Source organism: Heptranchias perlo, chromosome 3 (assembly GCF_035084215.1).
Source record: "Heptranchias perlo isolate sHepPer1 chromosome 3, sHepPer1.hap1, whole genome shotgun sequence".
Taxonomy (NCBI): domain Eukaryota; kingdom Metazoa; phylum Chordata; class Chondrichthyes; order Hexanchiformes; family Hexanchidae; genus Heptranchias; species Heptranchias perlo.
In genome coordinates, this window is record NC_090327.1 from 121,958,273 (window position 1) to 121,976,695 (window position 18,423).

Here is an 18,423-nt window from a genome sequence, read left to right on the forward strand (position 1 = left end):
TACGTTAAAGGCGCTATATAAATGCAAGTTGTTGTTGTAGGAAACTCAGCCTAAGTGTGCATGTGTGTTGTTTTTAACATAAGATATTGCTCTTGGAGTAATTTATCGTTCGGAAAAACTTAAAAGAGCTTTTTCTCTATAACATTTGGGATCTTGGCATAGTATTCTATGCGCATTTGAAATAACGTGGCGGCATTTGTTAAATATTATATTCAAAAAATTGCAGAATAATTGCAAGTCATTCCGAGCAACCTGCTTCAGTGCAAAATACAAATTGAATCTGAGAGGGAATTTCGAAATCGGACCAACTGTGTTGAAACAATGCAGTGAATGGTAAATGGGATCACCTGCAAATTTTCGACTTATCAGTCTGGGTCAGTTATGAGGAATATCAGTGAATTCATATTCGTACAACCCCGCCGTGCTTAGCACACAGCTTTCTAATCAAACTCATTTACTCTCATTCAGCTGTGACGCTCAGACCCTCTGCCTGCCCTGTCCTAACATCCTTTGCTGTTGATTCCCTTCCCGGCTCCATCACTCACTGTTGTGTTCATTGCACCCTGTTGCGCCCCGGGTTTGATCAGCACTGAAGCCTCTGGCTGGGTTTCTGACTTGCCCTTCTTTCCGACTCATCCCACCCCATCCAACATTCTCCACGTCTAAGCGAGGCATTTAGCAGTCAAGCTGCTCTTTACATGCCAGGGTAAAACCGACCTAGCCTCCTCCCGGATATGGCTGGGAACAGTAGCTGACAGCTATTAATCTAAAGTGCAATCATTGAGAGGGAATACTGCAGCTAAACCACTGCATCAATTCAGGTTACATTTCAGGTTTAATTGTTCTGCATGTTAATATTTAAGATCTGCACTGCAGAGCAAAACTAACAAGCAGACATTTATCTCTCCGAGACGATATGCAAACACTGAGCGTTTCATAACGTGGATTTAAAAAGTTAAGTGACGCGTAGGGAACAAAAAGCAGATGGAGATGATGTCACTGTAAGTGAAAAAAAGGATGAAATATGTCAGCAAGAGAAAGAAGTGGAAAGAGAACACGTCATTTATGTTATTCATTGCACGCTAGATGCCGTCCCATCATTTCCATGGCCGGCTGTTGCTCTGTCAATCTCCTGATTGCTCCCGATTGCCGAAATCCGACAGGAGTACCTCCTTTTACTTGTTATCAACTTGATCGTCAGCCCTTAATTGGTCACTGGGCTTCAATGCAAGCAACGGAATTATCATCCCCACCCATCTGAACCGGTGATTTGTTTTTTTTTAACTTTTATATAAAAAGGTATATATATACTGTGGTAGAGCTGGTGAATTGGTCAGCACTTGGCAAGATGTTGCCAGTGATTGCTGCTGTCTGCCTTTGGCTCGGTCCAGGAGTCTTGGTGCAGGGAGCACCCTGCGAACGTGTCAGGATCCCGATGTGTAAGCCAATGCCCTGGAATATCACCAGGATGCCCAACCATCTCCATCACAGTACCCAGGAGAATGCTATTCTGGCCATAGAGCAGTACCAGGAATTGGTGGACACGAACTGCAGTCCAGTGCTGCGCTTCTTTCTCTGTGCAATGTACGCGCCCATCTGCACCCTTGAGTTCCTTCACGACCCCATCAAGCCGTGTAAGTCAGTTTGCCAGAGGGCAAGGGATGGTTGCGAGCCTATTATGAGGAGGTACAACCACAGCTGGCCGGAGAGCCTGGCATGCAATGACTTACCTGTCTACGACCGGGGAGTTTGCATCGCTCCCGAGGCAATTGTCACCGATGTACCCGAAGGTGAGACATAAGTTACTACCTGACTTTCAGTGAAGTGCTTTGTAAATATTTACAACGGAACATCAATAGCCCATCAAAAGTAGAATAATAACACGCATCAATAAGTGATTTCCCGTTTTATGTGGAAGGAATTTTCTCTCAAATGAAATATCAGTAATAATACTTTATCTGACGTTTTTAGATGAAAATACCATCTGCGTGTCCATTGGTTTATCGGAACTTAGTATCTACTTACTAATATTACATGGAGAAGGCAGTTTGTGGAATTAATTCAACTAGAAACCACCTTATGTTTTTGTTCCAAACTTCCAGATGCCAAGTGGATGGACTTCACCCGAGATATGATTGTCCCGGAGGCTTCTGACTGCAAGAGCTGGAATACAGGTGAGTGGTAAAAGAGAGCCAGCGATGACCTTTTAAAGTTACGCAGTGTTCCTACGGCCTCTTTATCAGACAATGAATACAAATATCAGATGCGCAAAGTGCCAGTGGAGGGCTACACGCAGAGTTACCGCGCCTCTTGTCCTGCGTTCTAGTGAAAATACAAATGTTTTCTTTAAAGGCAGTCTATTCTACCTGCCGGGTCCCTAAGCAGAAGTTTATCGCAAACCGTTATACTCAACGTGTAATAATTGAGCAGCTCGATAACAGAAACCGCCGACATTATTGTCCGTAATAACAAAAGGGGAAAGAAACAAAGAGTCATGAATTATAGCAAAGTCAGGTAGTAAGAGCTATGAATAGAGCTCATGAGGTGTAATCTTCAACAGATAAGCACAGCTGCTCGCCACTCCGGCTGATCCCGCACAGACCCAAGGTCAGCTCTTCATGTGCACCAGGGAACGAAGCACTTTCGCTGTTGATTCTATTCAGAAATGAGTCCTTAGCGAATCCACCCGCTACCCCGCTTTTACATCGTTATTCTTATCTTAATTGAGCCCTTAAATAATGTCAACTATCATTTATATTATAATATGAAAAACACTAAATTTCTGAGATTTAGTAAGGGTATATTTCGATTTACAGTTGGCTATGTATATTATTTATTACCGTCACGCCCCTTTGTTTCACTCTGCTAAACCTTGTTCACATACACTGGGGTCAATTATTGCCACCTACCCCATTAAAACAAACTACCAGATCGTTGCTGTAAAACAGTTGCTAACCTGTCCTTTCTCTTTATAGATGCCGACAGACCTGCTATGTATTGACAGCATCCTTTTGATTTTATTTCAAGTCTCCAGTATTTGAACTTTTCCGTTTTCTTAAAATGGTTTGCAGTAACGCTTTATCTTATTTTTGGGCAGATCGTTGTAAATGTAGAAAAGTCAAACCAACACTAAAAACATACTTGGCAAAGAATTATAACTACGGTAAGTGATAGCTACCTATTGTCAGGTGGCGTTTTATTATTAAATCGATGATAGCAGCATCCACACTGATCATGTTTAATTTTAAACAACAACACCGAACTTTATATAAAACTGAATATATTCAAGTATTGGTAGCAGTTGGGGGTGTAGTAACGATCTGTTGCTCTGTTGCCTGTTTGATTACAATAGTGTCCCAGACCGTTTTATGATCCCAGAAACTAAAGATTGAGGGCATTATCACAAATTCTCAAACATTTCTCCCATCCAACAGATAAATATCTTTCCATCCTTCAACCTCCTTGCTACACTTTCACATTAATTTATTATAAACTCATTAGCATTGTACAGACCATAGCTTGGATTTTGTAAACTCAACAGGCAGTATTCTTTTCCATTGCCCTGTGAAATCTCTCCCTGAACATTATAGGCCGCAAGAAGAGAGAGATGACTATCGCTATATCAGTCTGGGCTGGATTCAAACCTAGGTAAAAAGGAGACTGTTCTAATAGAGTTCATTAGTCCCCAGATACGTGCGTTTTAAAACAAAATACTACAATGGAAATAAAGCTCCACATAAGTAGCGTATTGTGAAATCAGAATGTAACAGTGATGTATTGAATTCTTTTTAGCACCATAATTAAAGATGACTGTTGCAGTTTATTATTGTGACAACTACTGAAATATTATCAAAACACTTTGGGATAAATTACCCATATCGAAGGTGTTGACAGATTAAACAAATGTAAAAGGTAACTGCTAAGTTTAGTATAAGATTTCAACTGACGCCGAATGATGCCAGCTGCAGGTAATGGTAGGTGAAATACCTGTTCGAATATTAATTGTCAAGCATTGAGTCATATTCCCTGAACAGAAGCTATAGCTGGTTTAGTGACGAGTCTTTTTTTTTGCCCTTGAGAGTCATCTTTGAATTTTCACTGTGTCGCTTTTTCACTTCAGTTATCAGAGCCAAAGTAAAAGACGTGAGCAGAAGTGGCTGTAATGAAATCACCACGGTGGTGGAGGTGATAGAGACACTCAAGTCATTGACACCTATCCTGCAGGCTCACATAACCCTCCTCACCAATTCTTCATGCTCATGTCCTCAGCTGCCTCCCAACCAGGACTTACTCATCATGTGCTATGTGCTGCGCTCACGGTAAGTGTCACTGTTCTTTGATCAAACTTCATATACATGGACATGAGGTTTGATAGACAGGCCAGACTAACAAGCACCTTTGGGACTGACACCAGATAGCTTTATCAACAGGTGGTTTCCTGATTCAACTATAAGCCAGAGTCAGCTCCTAGGAGTAATACATGGTCATTATACGTCCTGTAATGTCTGAAAATCCCTCTGATGTTTTTAGACTACAAATTTCATAGGTTTATATTATATCTATAATGTAACTAGGAAGGCGAGGTTAAATGACAGACCACAGGAATACAGAAAGGAAAAGGCACCCTTCGAGTTGTTTATGTTGCTTATGCACTTAATCATTACAGAACCCCGTTCAAACTTTAAGCAGCACAGGACATCATCGCATGCAATAAAATTTTGCTGACACTAAGAACGCAGTGATCCACACTCTGGGGACAGCACTTTTAATTTAAATTACTCGTCCATTCAAGCGATGTAACCTTAAGATTCCTCGTCTTAGATTTTACCGGATTTTCATTAATAAATTCAATCTTTAAGATTTATCCCAAAATCTTGCAAAATTTGTGAGTCTCATGTGATTTGCTTTTGTTGCCGAGCTGAAAGAACCTAATCACACAAACAAAAGGAGTGGACAGAAACACAACAAAAATATATGTGAAACTAAGGCTGTGAAGGGGAACTATTCTAAATCATATTTGTTCCTAATAACCAGTAAAATAGTGAGAAATTGGGCCAAAATTTTACTTTGAAAAAAAATTGGAATTCTGCTATGTGATAGATTTGGAACAAAAACACACTTACCGATATTGGCAAATAATAGTTCTATTATATTTATCTTCTCCATCAATATGGGGCTTTAATAACATCTTGCTTAGATCGGGAATCTGACCAGATGAAAGTGGATTTTAAGTATTTAGCACAAAATCAGAAACATATTATTGAGATTTTTTTCCATCGTTGAATGTTCATTCAAACCTCTTTGAGGATAATTCAGCACAATGATACTCTCACACAGCTCTGGAATACATCACAAAATTAACCCCCAAAAAAACATCTCATATTCAGCCTTGATTCTTTCCCAAAAGTTCTGCACATAAATGGTATAATTATTATATAATCATTATATAATATTATACAATTCTATAATTATTAAATCATTATATAATCTTCATTACAAGAGTAAATACAACATTAATCTTTTTGATGTCATCTGGATTTTTTTTAAAAGGAAAAATTCATTGGAAATTTATTGAATCTTATTTCTAGAGCCAATCTTGAGCCTTGTGGATTTTGCTTTAGCTCAAGGCTTTGAATTCTATGTTCTTTTTCCATTTATTTATTTATTTGGACCATATAAACATATACAGTAAACTGATTATAGACACTTTTAAAATGAACTCTTCTACAGATTAAAAAGTAAATGTGAATTATTTGGGCATTGAGTAAATCTATTAAAGAATAATTCTTAAAATGATTTCTGTAATGTTTTTCAATGTTCTACAGTATGAATGTTCACCCTAATCAATTGAAACATTTACTGATTGTTTACAAGAGCAATTGTCACTTTTTGGCAAGTTTTTTTTTTCATTTTCTCCCATCACCCTTTTTTACATTTCCTCATTGCCACATACCACATCCAAAGCAAGCAAATGACTTGCTTCCAAGCCTCTGTCGATAGTGTTTGCTTTCAGGCTATTACAAATATTAAAGAGTTAGCCAGTAACTCAGCGTATGGTTTTCCCTTTCTTCTCTGGGGAAGTACTTAGTTTCCATTTATCATCTCCCCTCATGGCACGATTGAATTCAGGAACTCATCATGAGAAGAATTGTGCTATGAACTCACATTATTAACTTTTGGCAACCAAAGGTATTAAGGGATATGGGCCAAAGGCAGGTATATGGAGTTAGATCACAGATCAGCCATGATCTTATCAAATGGCGGAGCAGGCACGAGGGGCTGAATGGCCTCCTCCTGTTCCTATGTTCCTATGTTTCCTATGTTTCCCATGTCATAATGCTTTGCAACTGCACTATCTGATATCACTTTTTAAAGTGCAATGTCTCTTGAAAGACCCTCTAAGTTCTTCTATAAAATTGTTTAATTAAGAAAAAAAGTAGAGTTTAATTTCTGGTTAATTCTATTGTTACTAACTGCTCTAGTCTGTCACTTGCAACAGTCCATCTAGAAAGCTGGCAATTTCCACTTCAGCTGAAACTTCTGCACAACTGCACAACTCAGTATGGTAGATCAGGTGTTCAAATATATGCCTGAAAAATACAAATGATAGAATGTGAAGTCATCTTTCATTTTTCTAAATAAACTAATATGATTTTTAGTTTACTGGGGCGACGGTAAGTGCATTGAGAAATGTGTATCAATTCCTGTGAAACAAAAGCTGAATTCCATTTTCCTACAAACAGCTTAGCAACTTTAATGTAAGTAAAATAAATGCTAGTCAAAAGATAGATACAGAGTTCCTTCTTCCAGAATAAAAAAACCCCTTATATTCCCCCATCCTGTCATTAAACTTATAGTGGAAATTTGTACTGCTTTCTGAAAAAGGCCATCCACACCTTGGAGGGGTGCAGAGGAGAGCTTTGAAGCTAACCCTTGGTGTTAGCGGAATGCTCTATGAGGAATGATGAGATAAGTTAGGGCTCATTAGCCTTGAAAAGAAACATCCAACAGGGGACCTTATAGAGGCATATAAAATACATAATACAAGACGTGATCAAACTTTGAAGAGTTGAGGTAGTGAGAAACCTGCTAATTAAATCCATGGAGTGGAGTTGGTTTCATCTGAAGCTGGAATTGTTAATTCTTAGAAGTGGTATAAACTGAAGACAGCCATAGGGTTGTGTTATTAACGAGTAATGTAAAAATATCTTCTAGTTTTCTATGTTTACATACTAATGGGGTAGATATTTCTGAATTCAAGTGTGGTCTTTAAACCTTAGAAAAAACAAGTGGCAGCTTAGTGGCTTAGCTTACTTAGTGACAGCAAATTAAAATTGGTGCTATTTTAATTTTTGGGGCATTAATTTTTAGGAGTAGCTAAAAACACTTCTCAGTTGACTCAAGCTATATACATGTGAATTTTTGATTTTCTTTCAAAGTGTGCATTGAAGTGTCAAATTTTGTTTGATAATTGCTTCTGTGAAGTGCCTTGGGACATTTTACTACATTAAAGGTGCTATATAAATGCAAGTTGTTGTTGTTAGCAGAATACATTGTAGAAATCCCACTGTATAATAAGTCCAGGACAGTAGAGAGCTAAAATGTAAATGCATCGCATATTGTGGCAGTATTTTAATATTGTACACAACAACTTCAATTAATACTTCAAAGGGATAGAAATTGGCATGTTTTGCGCCATTTTACACTCGAAATCAGACCAATGTAGCAGTGTGATGGCCTGCAACCACTCTGCACAGGGTTGGACCCACAGCTAAATTAATGGGGATTATTTATTTAGGTGTCCTGGGCTTAATCCCTATTGAAGGACCTCTCTACAAAATTAGTTCCTGATGAGCAGGGCAGGCGACAGGCCTGCCCCACTCAGGATTCTTCAGTAGGCACCGTGACTACCAACACCAGGTAAGTTGAAAAACATTTTTTTTAAAAATCTTTCTGTTGTGCCAGGAGGAGCAGGAGTGGTCCTCTGATTCCACAGTCCTGACAATTGGCCCCCCTATTGCCCGATCCGACCGCCCTCCTGGAACTTACTTGAGGGCTACTGCAGGTGGCCCAAAATTGATTTTTCTCGTGGGGTGAGCTGCCTGTGGATACATGATAGGTGCCAACAGCTCGCCCTGAAGATGTAGATGAGGCCCGAGGCTCAATTTCAGGACAGCCTTGGGCCTCTCTGTTTGTTGGGCGCATGAAAATGAGCTCAGACTAATTTCTACCTTAAAGAGGTCACTTGGGTTCACAAGACATCAATCATTGAAAATTATGTCAACTGTTAAAATGTTCCAAAGAAAGACATAGATTTACTTTTATCCATATCAGCAGGAATTGCTTCACCAGAGTTTGTCAACACTACAGTGACAGTTTGAAATACATACTTACTATGCGTCATAGAAACATTTCATGGTGTTAGTTGACTCAGCAATCACTATGTCCAAATAGAGTTAAGTGAGAATAAACAAGTCAATAGGATGCTGGATATATATTGCCAAAAGACTTGAGTTGAAATCCTCAGAAGTCATGCCAAAGCTGTACTGAGCCCTGGTTAGGCTGCAACTAGAGCTCTGGGTAGAGTTCTGGTCAACTTGAAGTGGACATCAGGTGTTAGAGGGGGAGCAGAGGAGAGCAATGAGGCTGATCCTTGATATCCAGATAGGTGTAATTGTACCCGACCGGGGAGAGGGTGGAGGATCCAGGCCAGCCAAGCGGGCTGCACCCTGGCAGAATGGACTATTAAAAAATATAGTATCCTGATTCCCTCCTTACAGTGATGCCCAAGGGAGACATGACTGGGGTCTATAGGGGGACTGGGCAGCCCCTCCCTAATGGCAGGCAGACGTCTGACTTTCTGGCTGCATGGGGCAGGCGGGTGCCAGAGTTGTGCTCGTGGTGGTGCATGCGAGTGCCTTCCCACTGACCCACAAACTCCAGCAGTGTCAGTATTGGAGGACACCGCTGGCAAGATCCTGGCATAACTGCTGGGATCCCAACCCCAGAAATTCTGTGGTCAAGTTGTCAACACATGGAACTGAAGGAATGGTTGAATAATCCTGGAATATCTAATTTACAAATGCATGACACTTAGTGACGGCTTGAAAGTGTAAGTGAAGCTGTGGATTCTGATCACAGTTTATGGTATAAAGCTATAGATATAAAGAGGCTGACAGCTTCATACAGTGTTTGCATTTCTATTAACAGGGTTAGTGATTCAATCCCTGTGCAAACCGATCAACAACAGGGGTTCAGATGAAGGTTATAAACTGCTTGACCTTCACTCTGATTGGTTATCATGCCATCTCATCCTCTCAATCAGACTGCTGACTGATAATCACACCCATCTCTTCAATATGAATAATGACGTACGAGCTGCATTTTTTGGTGTATGCAAAACAACTTATAACAATTTTGTTTGTCAATGCAATCCTACTGGATATTGCAAGATTTCGTCAGACACATATTGGTCTTTCAAAGTCATAATATTTAAAGACCTCTTTAAAAATGGACTCTTATGAAGATTACCGTTGAAGCTACTATTTTATATGATAGTTTAGAAACAAGGGCTAGTCAAATCTACTGATATAGACAGAGATAAATTCTGAATGCAACAAATTATTACTAAGACTTCATTTGTTCCTGACTAAGATCACTGCTCATAAGGTTTTTCTTGAACTTTTAAAATAAATTCTTCTTACATTTTTTCCAGAAATGACATTTCTCCACAGAAATTCTGTCAATGACCATTTGTGGGAAAATGTTAAAAACACATCTGAGGAGATCATCAAAAACTTGGTGAATAAGAACTTTAGTTAAAGTTGGAGACTCATAATACAATCAAGGAGAGTCAACATGGTTTTATGAAGGGGAAATCGTGTCTGACAAATTTATTAGAGTTCTTTGAGGAAGTAACAGGCAGGCTGGATAAAGGGGAACCAATGGATGCAGTATACTTGGATTTCCAAAAGGCATTCGATAAGGTGCCACATAAAAGATTGCTGCACAAGATAAGAGCTCATGGTGTTGGGGGTAATATACTGGCATGGATAGAGGATTGGCTAGCTAACAGAAAAACAAGAGTCGGGATAAAAGGGTCATTTTCAAAATCTGTAACTAGTGGGGTGCTGCAGGGCTCAGTGCTGGGGCCTCAACTATTTACAATATATATCAATGACTTGGATGAAGGAACAGAGTGTCTTGTGGCCAAATTTGCTGATGATCCAAAGATAGGTGGAAAAGCAAGTTGCGATGAGGACACAAAGTGTCTGCAAAGGGATATTGACAGGTTAAGCGAATGGGCAAAAATTTGGCAGATGGAATATAATGTGGGAAAATGTGAAGTTGTCCACTTTGGGAGGAAAAATAAAAAAGTAAAATATTATTTGAAAGGAGAGATACTACAAAATGCTGCGGTACAGAGGGATCTGGGTGTCCTCGTACATGAAACACAAAAGTCAACATACGGGTGCAGCAGGTAATCCGGAAGGCAAACGGAATATTGGCCTTTATTTCAAGGGGGATGGAGTATAAAAGCAGGGAAGTCATGCTACAACTGTACAGGGTGCTGGTGAGACCACACCTGGAGTACTGTGTACAGTTCTGGTGCCCTTATTTAAGGAAGGACATACTTGCATTGGAGGCAGTTCAGAAAAGGTTCACTAGATTGATTCCGGGTATGGAAGGGTTGTCCTTTGAGGAAAGATTGAACAGGTTGGGTCAATACTCATTGGAGTTTAGAAGAATGAGAGGTGATCTTATTGAAACATACAAGATTCTGAGGGGACTCGATAGGGTAGATGCTGAGAGGATGTTACCCCTCATGGGGGATCTAAAACTAGGGGGCATAGTCTCAGAATAAGGGGTCAGCCGTTTAAGACGGAAATGAGGAGGAATTTCTTCTCCCAGAGGGTTGTGAATCTTTGGAATTCTTTACCCCAAAAAGCTGTGGAGGCTGAGTCATTGAATACATTCAAGGCTGAGTTAGACAAATTTTTGATCAGCAAGGGAGTCAAAGGATATGGGGAAAAGGGCGGGAAAGTGGAGTTGAGGTAAAAATCAGATCAGCCATGATCTCATTAAATGGCGGAGCAGGCTCGAGGGGCCGAATGGCCTACTCCTGCTCCTATCTCTTATGGTCTTATGGGAGCAAAATCGGATGTAGTACTGGAGAGTGGTCGGCCCCCGTGGAGCCATTCTCCAGCGTGAACCAGCATCTTTGGCAGAGGAGAAAAGAAAATTCTTCATCCTCAAAAACCTGTTCATCTTTGTCAAAATGCAACTGATTAATCTGCAGTTCAATATACATTTAGCCAGTTTTGAAAGGCCAGTCAAAATAATGGGAGCGATTTTCAACTTCCGCCTGCCCTGTTTACACTGGAAAATGAGGCAAAGGGCAGTTGGAAATTGAAAAAAATAATTGTCCGCACAACACTGTTTTCAGGCGAGCCTCAAAATGGATGGCTCACGCTCCTGCCCAAAACAGGCAGGAGCCTTATTAAAATATTTAAATCAGCGTCCTATATCAGTAGTACCCCGATGCCATTTTCATGCACCAATGGATGGAGTGTGTGCCACGCATGCTTTGCCCATTGGTACCAGGCGTTGACCAGCCTAACCAACGGTCCTTAAAGGGACTGCTGGAAGCAGCTCAGAAAACAGCCCCAAAATATTTTGCAAAGTGATTTTTGTCCTCCTGGTCCCACAAAAATCTTCAGGCCTGCTGCCAGCTACTCAATGGCCTCCCCCCCGAATTGCTCCCCCCCCACTCCTGCCTTCTGGCTCAGCTTCACGGCACGACCCCTGGATTCTCCATGCCCCCTGCCCCATCAGCGAGCTGCCTGGGTGTGCATGCTGACCGCAGGCAGCTCACCCAAAGAGTTTTGAAGAGATCCAATGATGAAAATGGTTCGGGAATCTCACTAGAGCCACGGGCAGGTGCAGCGCACTCCTCCCACCCACCGCCCACATGGAATGCACTGCAGTTAAAAATCACCCCAATGTTTCAGTTTCAGAATTACATGAGTATAAGAGAAGAATTTCCATTCAGTGCAAATGGTTCTGGCAGCATTGATTGGATGAGTGGGAACTGGAGAATCGGGGGCCTGAACTCACTGGTCCTACTTGTTACGCAAAATTGTTTACCTGGTTTCATGTCATCATTTTTTGTTCCTACACAAAATGTGAGAGTTTTATAATATATTGAAAGGGTTTGCAGATGAGAGGATTATGGTGCAGTCCTCGATTGCCAGCGATTCCTTTGAAGTTCCCGCCCACAATTAAGGCTGTCCATTTAAAGTGCTCATTAAAGGCAAGCAAGATTATCCATGTTGGGAAGGAAGCACTTAATGATTCAGGCCTGTATTTCTGTGGCGATTGTCCCGGTCTCCCACTGTAACTTTGGTTGGAGAGCAGTGGAGCCTCCTGAGAAGCAGCATAAACGGTTGTTTTCGGCAGTTTATGCCTTTTCTCTGGTAGTTCTGGTGATCTCTCACTGAAGTTACAGCATTTTTTGAAGTAGCCATTTTTTTGGCAAACAATGAGTATTGCTTTCAAAGTCAAACATTACAGGATTTCACACAAGAGGACGAAGAAGATCAAAGAAGGCATGGCAGGGAGATCAGATAGCACCAGAACCAGATTGCCCATACTTACCATTATGTCACCAATTGTATCTGCAAGCTTAAGCACACCTACCAAGCAAATACTGAGGCAAACTGCCCTGGTAGGTGCCACCTGCCATCTGCTGCCAGCCTGTGCCATAGAAATGTACTACCAGTCACAGTCATGGTCACCTCTTCCCTCAACTTTTCTGCCTTCAACTATCCAGACAATTGTTGGGATTATCTGCAGGTTTAGGTAATGTGCTGCCCACAGATGTATCAAGCAAGTGACTGGTGAATTGTTCATCATGACCACCACTTTTAACTAATTTCCCAGCAACAGAAGCATGATTCGGCTGCCCAATCTTGCTGCATTGTTGGATTTCCCAAAATATTAGGGCTCAATGATGGCAACCATGTAGCCATCCAAGAAGTAAGTTTCTGCTGCTCCTGTGGTACCAACTCCTTGCTTCTCCTCATCTGTGCACTGTGACTTTACCATATGCTACATCCTTACATGTACTAACTTAATCCTCCAGGGTATGTATAGTTGTGCTGGTGCTTGCAAATGTTGGTGAGAGTGTCAGAGGGTGCTGTGAGGTGCTTTCTCATTCTGGGACACTGGGAATGCTGAAGGGACCTTTACCATACTTTATAGCATGCATATGTGGGGCAGATAGTTGCAATAGGAATCTGCTTTGTAGCATTGCCTTGGCACACTTCCTCAAGTTACCCATCTCAATGAATGCCACAACATGGAAATAGGCCATTCAAACCATCAAATGATGTTGGTGTTTTTTTATCCACATGAGCCACCTAGTCCACCGTCAATATTTTGAGATTTTTGCCTATTTGGCCCAGTAGGGATTTGGGTTCATTCATATTAATATGTTGCTGTGAAGTTAAATCTGGGCCACAGGGGTTAATTCCAGCAACACACAAGCTGTCTGGGTTGTTGATTAGGCCCATTAGCTGTGTACCAGAGGAGGTAGTGAGTTGGAGGATATGGTTATAACAATGAGGATGTACAATAAAGTGTGATAAGGAAAATGTGATGGAGAAACTGTTACAGGAAGTGTGATATTTACAGGAAATTTGAATGAATGGAAGGACAGACCTAAGAAACCAGCCAGCCCCGGTATCTTGTGGAAATATTACCTTGTCTCTCTGTTCTAACCAATTCGAGGGAGAGCAGGAAAGGTAGTTCCTTGCTAAATTCAAATCCAATAATCCCTCTCATATTCAAATTCAATGCCATTTTCCAGTTGTGGGGCCCTTTACTGTAAAGCTCACGGTTCTTGCTAGCTGCACGCTTTCTGCATTTAGTTTGAGTCCACAGTTTGCCATGGTTCACAAAGCAGCTTCTCAATTTCTAGAGAGAAGATCATCTTTGTGCACTTATGAACGGGTCTGCACATTTATCAAGGCCTGTGCAGGCAGCATGCCCCACGTGAAATCAGGCAGGTTATGCTAAACCAACCTTTCCAAAGAATTGCTGCAAAATCAGTAGAAACTTACCAACAAAACTGCTGACCCCTAAAGGAATCCAATACAATGAGATGTAAACAAACCACCCCAGTGCTGTTGCTAACAGGCACAGGATTAACTGCAGCCATGATGCAATCCTGACACATGGAACCCGGCATTGGTCTTCACTGTGATCCAATGTACAAGACTTAAACGTGTAGAAGTTGCAATCAGCAAAGTTCATGTATGAATGCTTAACAAGCTCTTCCTACATTCCAATGTATGCAATGTTCTCTGCTTACACTGCCTGGCTAGAACTATGGACGTTATCTATATGGACTTCCAGGAGCATTTGATAAGATTCTGCACAAGAGATTATTAGCAAAGATGAAAGTGCACAGAATTGGAGGCAACATTGTGACATGAAATTGGTTAGGAGGTAGGAGACTGAGAGTGAGGATAGAGAGTACTTACTCTGATTGGTGGAATGCGGCAAGTGGTGTTCCCCAGGGATCTGTACTGGGGCCTCAGCTTTTCACCATATTTATAAATGATTTGGATGAAGGAATAGAGCATTGGGAGGCAGAGTAAGTTGTGCAGATGAAAGCAAGAAGTTACAAAGGGACATGGACAGATTAAGTGAAAGGACAAAACTGTGGCAAATTGAGTTCAATGTGGGGATGTGTGAGGTCATCCACTTTGGATCCAAGAAGACAAATCAGAGTATTTTCAAAATGGTGAGACATTAGGAACTGTAGAGGAACAAAGAAATTTGGGTGTCCATGTACACAAATCACCAAAAGCAATCAAAAAGTCTAATGGAATCTTGGCTTTTATCTCAAGTGGGCTGGAATACAAAGGGTGGAAGTTATGTTACAGCTGTATAGAGCCTTGATCAGACACTATCTGGAGTACTGCATTCAATTTTGGGCACCGCACCTCAGGAAGGATATATTGACCTTGGAGTGGGTGCATTGCAGATTCACTAGAATGATACTGGGGCTTAAAGGTTAAATTTATGAGGACAGGTTGCATAAACTTGGCTTGTATTCCCTTGAGTAAAGAAGATTAAGGGGTGATGTAATAGGGGTGTTTAAAATGATAAAAGGATTGAATAAGGCAGATACAGAGAAAATATTTTCTCTGATGGGGGAATCCAGAACAAAGGGGAATAACCTTAAAATTAAAGCCAGGCCTTTCAGGAATGAAATCAGGAAGCACTTCTTCACATAAAGGATATATTTACAATATACTTTTATAAGTAATATGTCCACACAATACTTTTAGATATAATATACTTACACTATACTTTTAGATATGACATATTTACAGTATACTTTTAGACATATATTTACAGTATAATCAGCTCTTAATTTTAGACAATGTGTGGGATAATATCCCCACTGTTTAAATGTTTATATAGTATGTGTGACAGTATCCCCACTATTTAAATGTTTATACAGTGTGTGTGACAGTATCCTCACTGTTTAAATGTTTATTCAGTGCCTGTGACAGCATCCCCACTTTTTAAATGTTTACACAATGTGCGTACTGCTGTGTAGGTAATTTTAACCTAATCCACGGGATTGGATCGGCCGGCCGCTTTAAGCCCCGTCTGATTTTACTCTCCATTGACTTCAAGTAGGCTGCCAATCTGATCCCATCAGTTTCCCACCGGGTGAGTTAGGTTAAAATTACCTCTAATTTTGGATTAAGCAACTTCAAATGAAGTGGATTCGATTGTTTCTAGTATGCTTCCAGCAGTTGGCACTTGTTAGTTTATTGTTGGAGTTGGGAATGGCATCTTGTGAGAGGCATTCATAATCATTTCAAGAGTACAAAGGGCATTTGTTTGCCTCTCCCTTCTCCCCATCTAACAGCATACTGGAAGTTTACATTAAATATAAATAAACTGTACAATGGGAATTAGTCTCTCCAGTGTGCACTTTATGCTCTTACAGAAAGTTATAGAGCACTCTATGTAAAGTTTCATTATCTACATGTTCATACATTGGTCCTGTGGCAGTTGTTTGCACTGAGTGTATTAAAACCATTGTAAGATACTTGAAAATACTCAAAATACTAGAAGGCATTAATAAACTTGCAGAATGGGCGTGTAATTGGCAAATTAATTTCAATATAGATAAGTGTGAGGTGTTGCATTTGATAGAAAGAATAAAGAGGCCACATACTGATTCGATTGTAAGAGTCTAAATGGGGTAGAGGAGCAAAGGATCTAAGGGTACATATTCACAAATCACTAAAAGTAGCAACGCAGGTTAATAAGGCCATTAAAAAAAAAGGCAAATCAAGCTCTAGGGTTCATTTCTAGAGGGATAGCATTGAAAAGCAGTGAAGTTATGTTAAAGTTGTATAGAACCTTGGTTAGACCACAATTCAAGTGCTGTGCACAGTTCTGGTCTCCATAATTATAAAAAGGATATAAAGACATTGGAGAAGGTGCAAAAAGATTCACAAGGATGATACCAGAACTGAGAGGATATACTTATCAGGAAAGGCTGAACAGGCTGGGGCTCTGTTCTCTAGAAAAGAGAAAGCTAAGGGGTGAACTGATAGAGGTCTTTAAGATAATGAAAGGGTTTCATAGGATAGACATAGAGAAAATGTTTCCACTTGTGGGGAGTCCAAAACTAGAGGTCATAAAAATAAGATAGTCACTAATAAATCCAATAGGGAATTCAGGAGAAACTTCTTTACCCAAAGAGTGGTTAGAATGTGGAACCCGCTATTACAGGGAGTAGTTGAGGCAAACTATTTGTAGGTAGCTGTTAGGGAATGGATGTTTTTACTTATAAGTTTATAGGTTATTCCACAAGATAATAGGGTTCAAAGGCATTTATTGGCTTTCATAGGAATTAAGCAAACAAAGATAACCATTATTGATAATAATTACACATATTCCTACCATCTTCAGGGGGTCCAGGCTGGGACCCCCTCCCCCACCCACAATGGGTCCCACTTCCTCCCTTATAGAGGTCAGTATGCTTGATCTCATTGGGTGAACTGGCCTACGGTCCTTATGTCCGGGGAAGCAAACAAACAAAGAACTCATCGGGCTTTGTGAACTGTGTCCTCTGACCGGCCACAGTAGTCTCACCAAAACTACTTACAATTCCTAAAGTACACTAGTGTGCTGTAGCTTTATGTGGTTAATTACGTACGGTGAGTGTGAGAATAGTACGTAAGCAGGTCAATGGTTACACACACTACCTTCTTCCCACTTGCACATGCTCTTTGGCGACATTATCTGTTTATTGTTCTCTGGATATTTCACACGCATTCAGAACCCTCATTTTCTTATCTTTAGATTTTATTACACTGAGGCTATTCTTGAAGAATGCATTCCTGTTCTGCTTAATATTTTCAGCCAAGTTTCCCCGTGATTGCTCTTTGCAGCCCTCATCAGTTTCTTCACATTCCTCAGCCTATCTTTATAGATTTCCCTATCCTGTTCCTTTCCTGAACACTTAAAAATCTTGTGTGTTTTCTCTTTCTCCCTAATGTCTTTCACAAGGCAAAACTAGTCTTAATTGTTTATTCTGATCCTGACCTATTTCAGGCAAAATTCCTTTTGTGCCTTAAAAACTAACCCTTTGAAACCATTCCACTTACCTCCTACATCTTTTCTTCCAGTATCTTTCCCATTTTACTATTCCCATGCATTTGTTCTTAACCATAAAATCAGCTTGTTTAAAATTTAGCTATTTAATTGTCTTTTTGTTTTCTACCTTTGTCTACCCTGAATGTCAAAACAGTATGGTCACTAGATCCTAAATGTTCCCTTACTCCTACTTTGCTTATTGTTCCCTCCTCATTGGTTAGATCCAAATCCAGAGGAGGTGACAGATATTGTTATGGGGGAAAGGCCGTGGATGTGGTATACAGGGACTTTGATGGAGCCTTTGAAAAGGTACCACAAAGGAGATTATTGGAGTAGATTGAGGGATATGGAATTGGGGAAGGGTAGTAAATTGGATTAAAAACTGATTAGAAGGGAGGAAACGGAGAGTGGGAGTTAAGAGCAGTTTCTCAGAGTGGTTGGAAGTGGATATTGGTGTTCCATAGGGTTCTTTTCTAGGACCACTTCTGTTCACTGTGTTTATCAATGATTTTGATATAGGGCCAGAGGGAGTGGCACCACAATTTGCAGATGAAACCAAAATAGGAGGCATAATAAATAATAAAATAAATCATGTCTTATTATCATGAAGGTGTTTGAGTCGCTGTGTACCTCTTTTTTTCTCCTTTCTTGCTAATTTCCTTTTCTCTGCGCCTCTCCTCAATCACTGGAAAATGCCATGTTCTGTACACAAAGATCAATGTACTATCT

The 18,423-nt window shown here is 40.4% G+C and overlaps 1 protein-coding gene across 1 annotated transcript in view; it reads left to right on the forward strand.

Moving 5' to 3' along the window:
• Nucleotides 1-1,315: 1,315 nt before the first annotated feature.
• The window catches only part of LOC137307202 (secreted frizzled-related protein 4-like), a 30,275-nt gene continuing 13,167 nt past the window's right edge, over nucleotides 1,316-18,423 (forward strand). Inside the window, exons 1-4 of the mRNA XM_067976596.1 lie at nucleotides 1,316-1,790; nucleotides 2,103-2,174; nucleotides 3,098-3,163; nucleotides 4,121-4,319. Of these exons, the coding sequence (XP_067832697.1) occupies nucleotides 1,349-1,790; nucleotides 2,103-2,174; nucleotides 3,098-3,163; nucleotides 4,121-4,319 (779 nt within the window). The 5' untranslated portion in view covers nucleotides 1,316-1,348. The remainder of the gene's footprint in view (nucleotides 1,791-2,102; nucleotides 2,175-3,097; nucleotides 3,164-4,120; nucleotides 4,320-18,423) is intronic.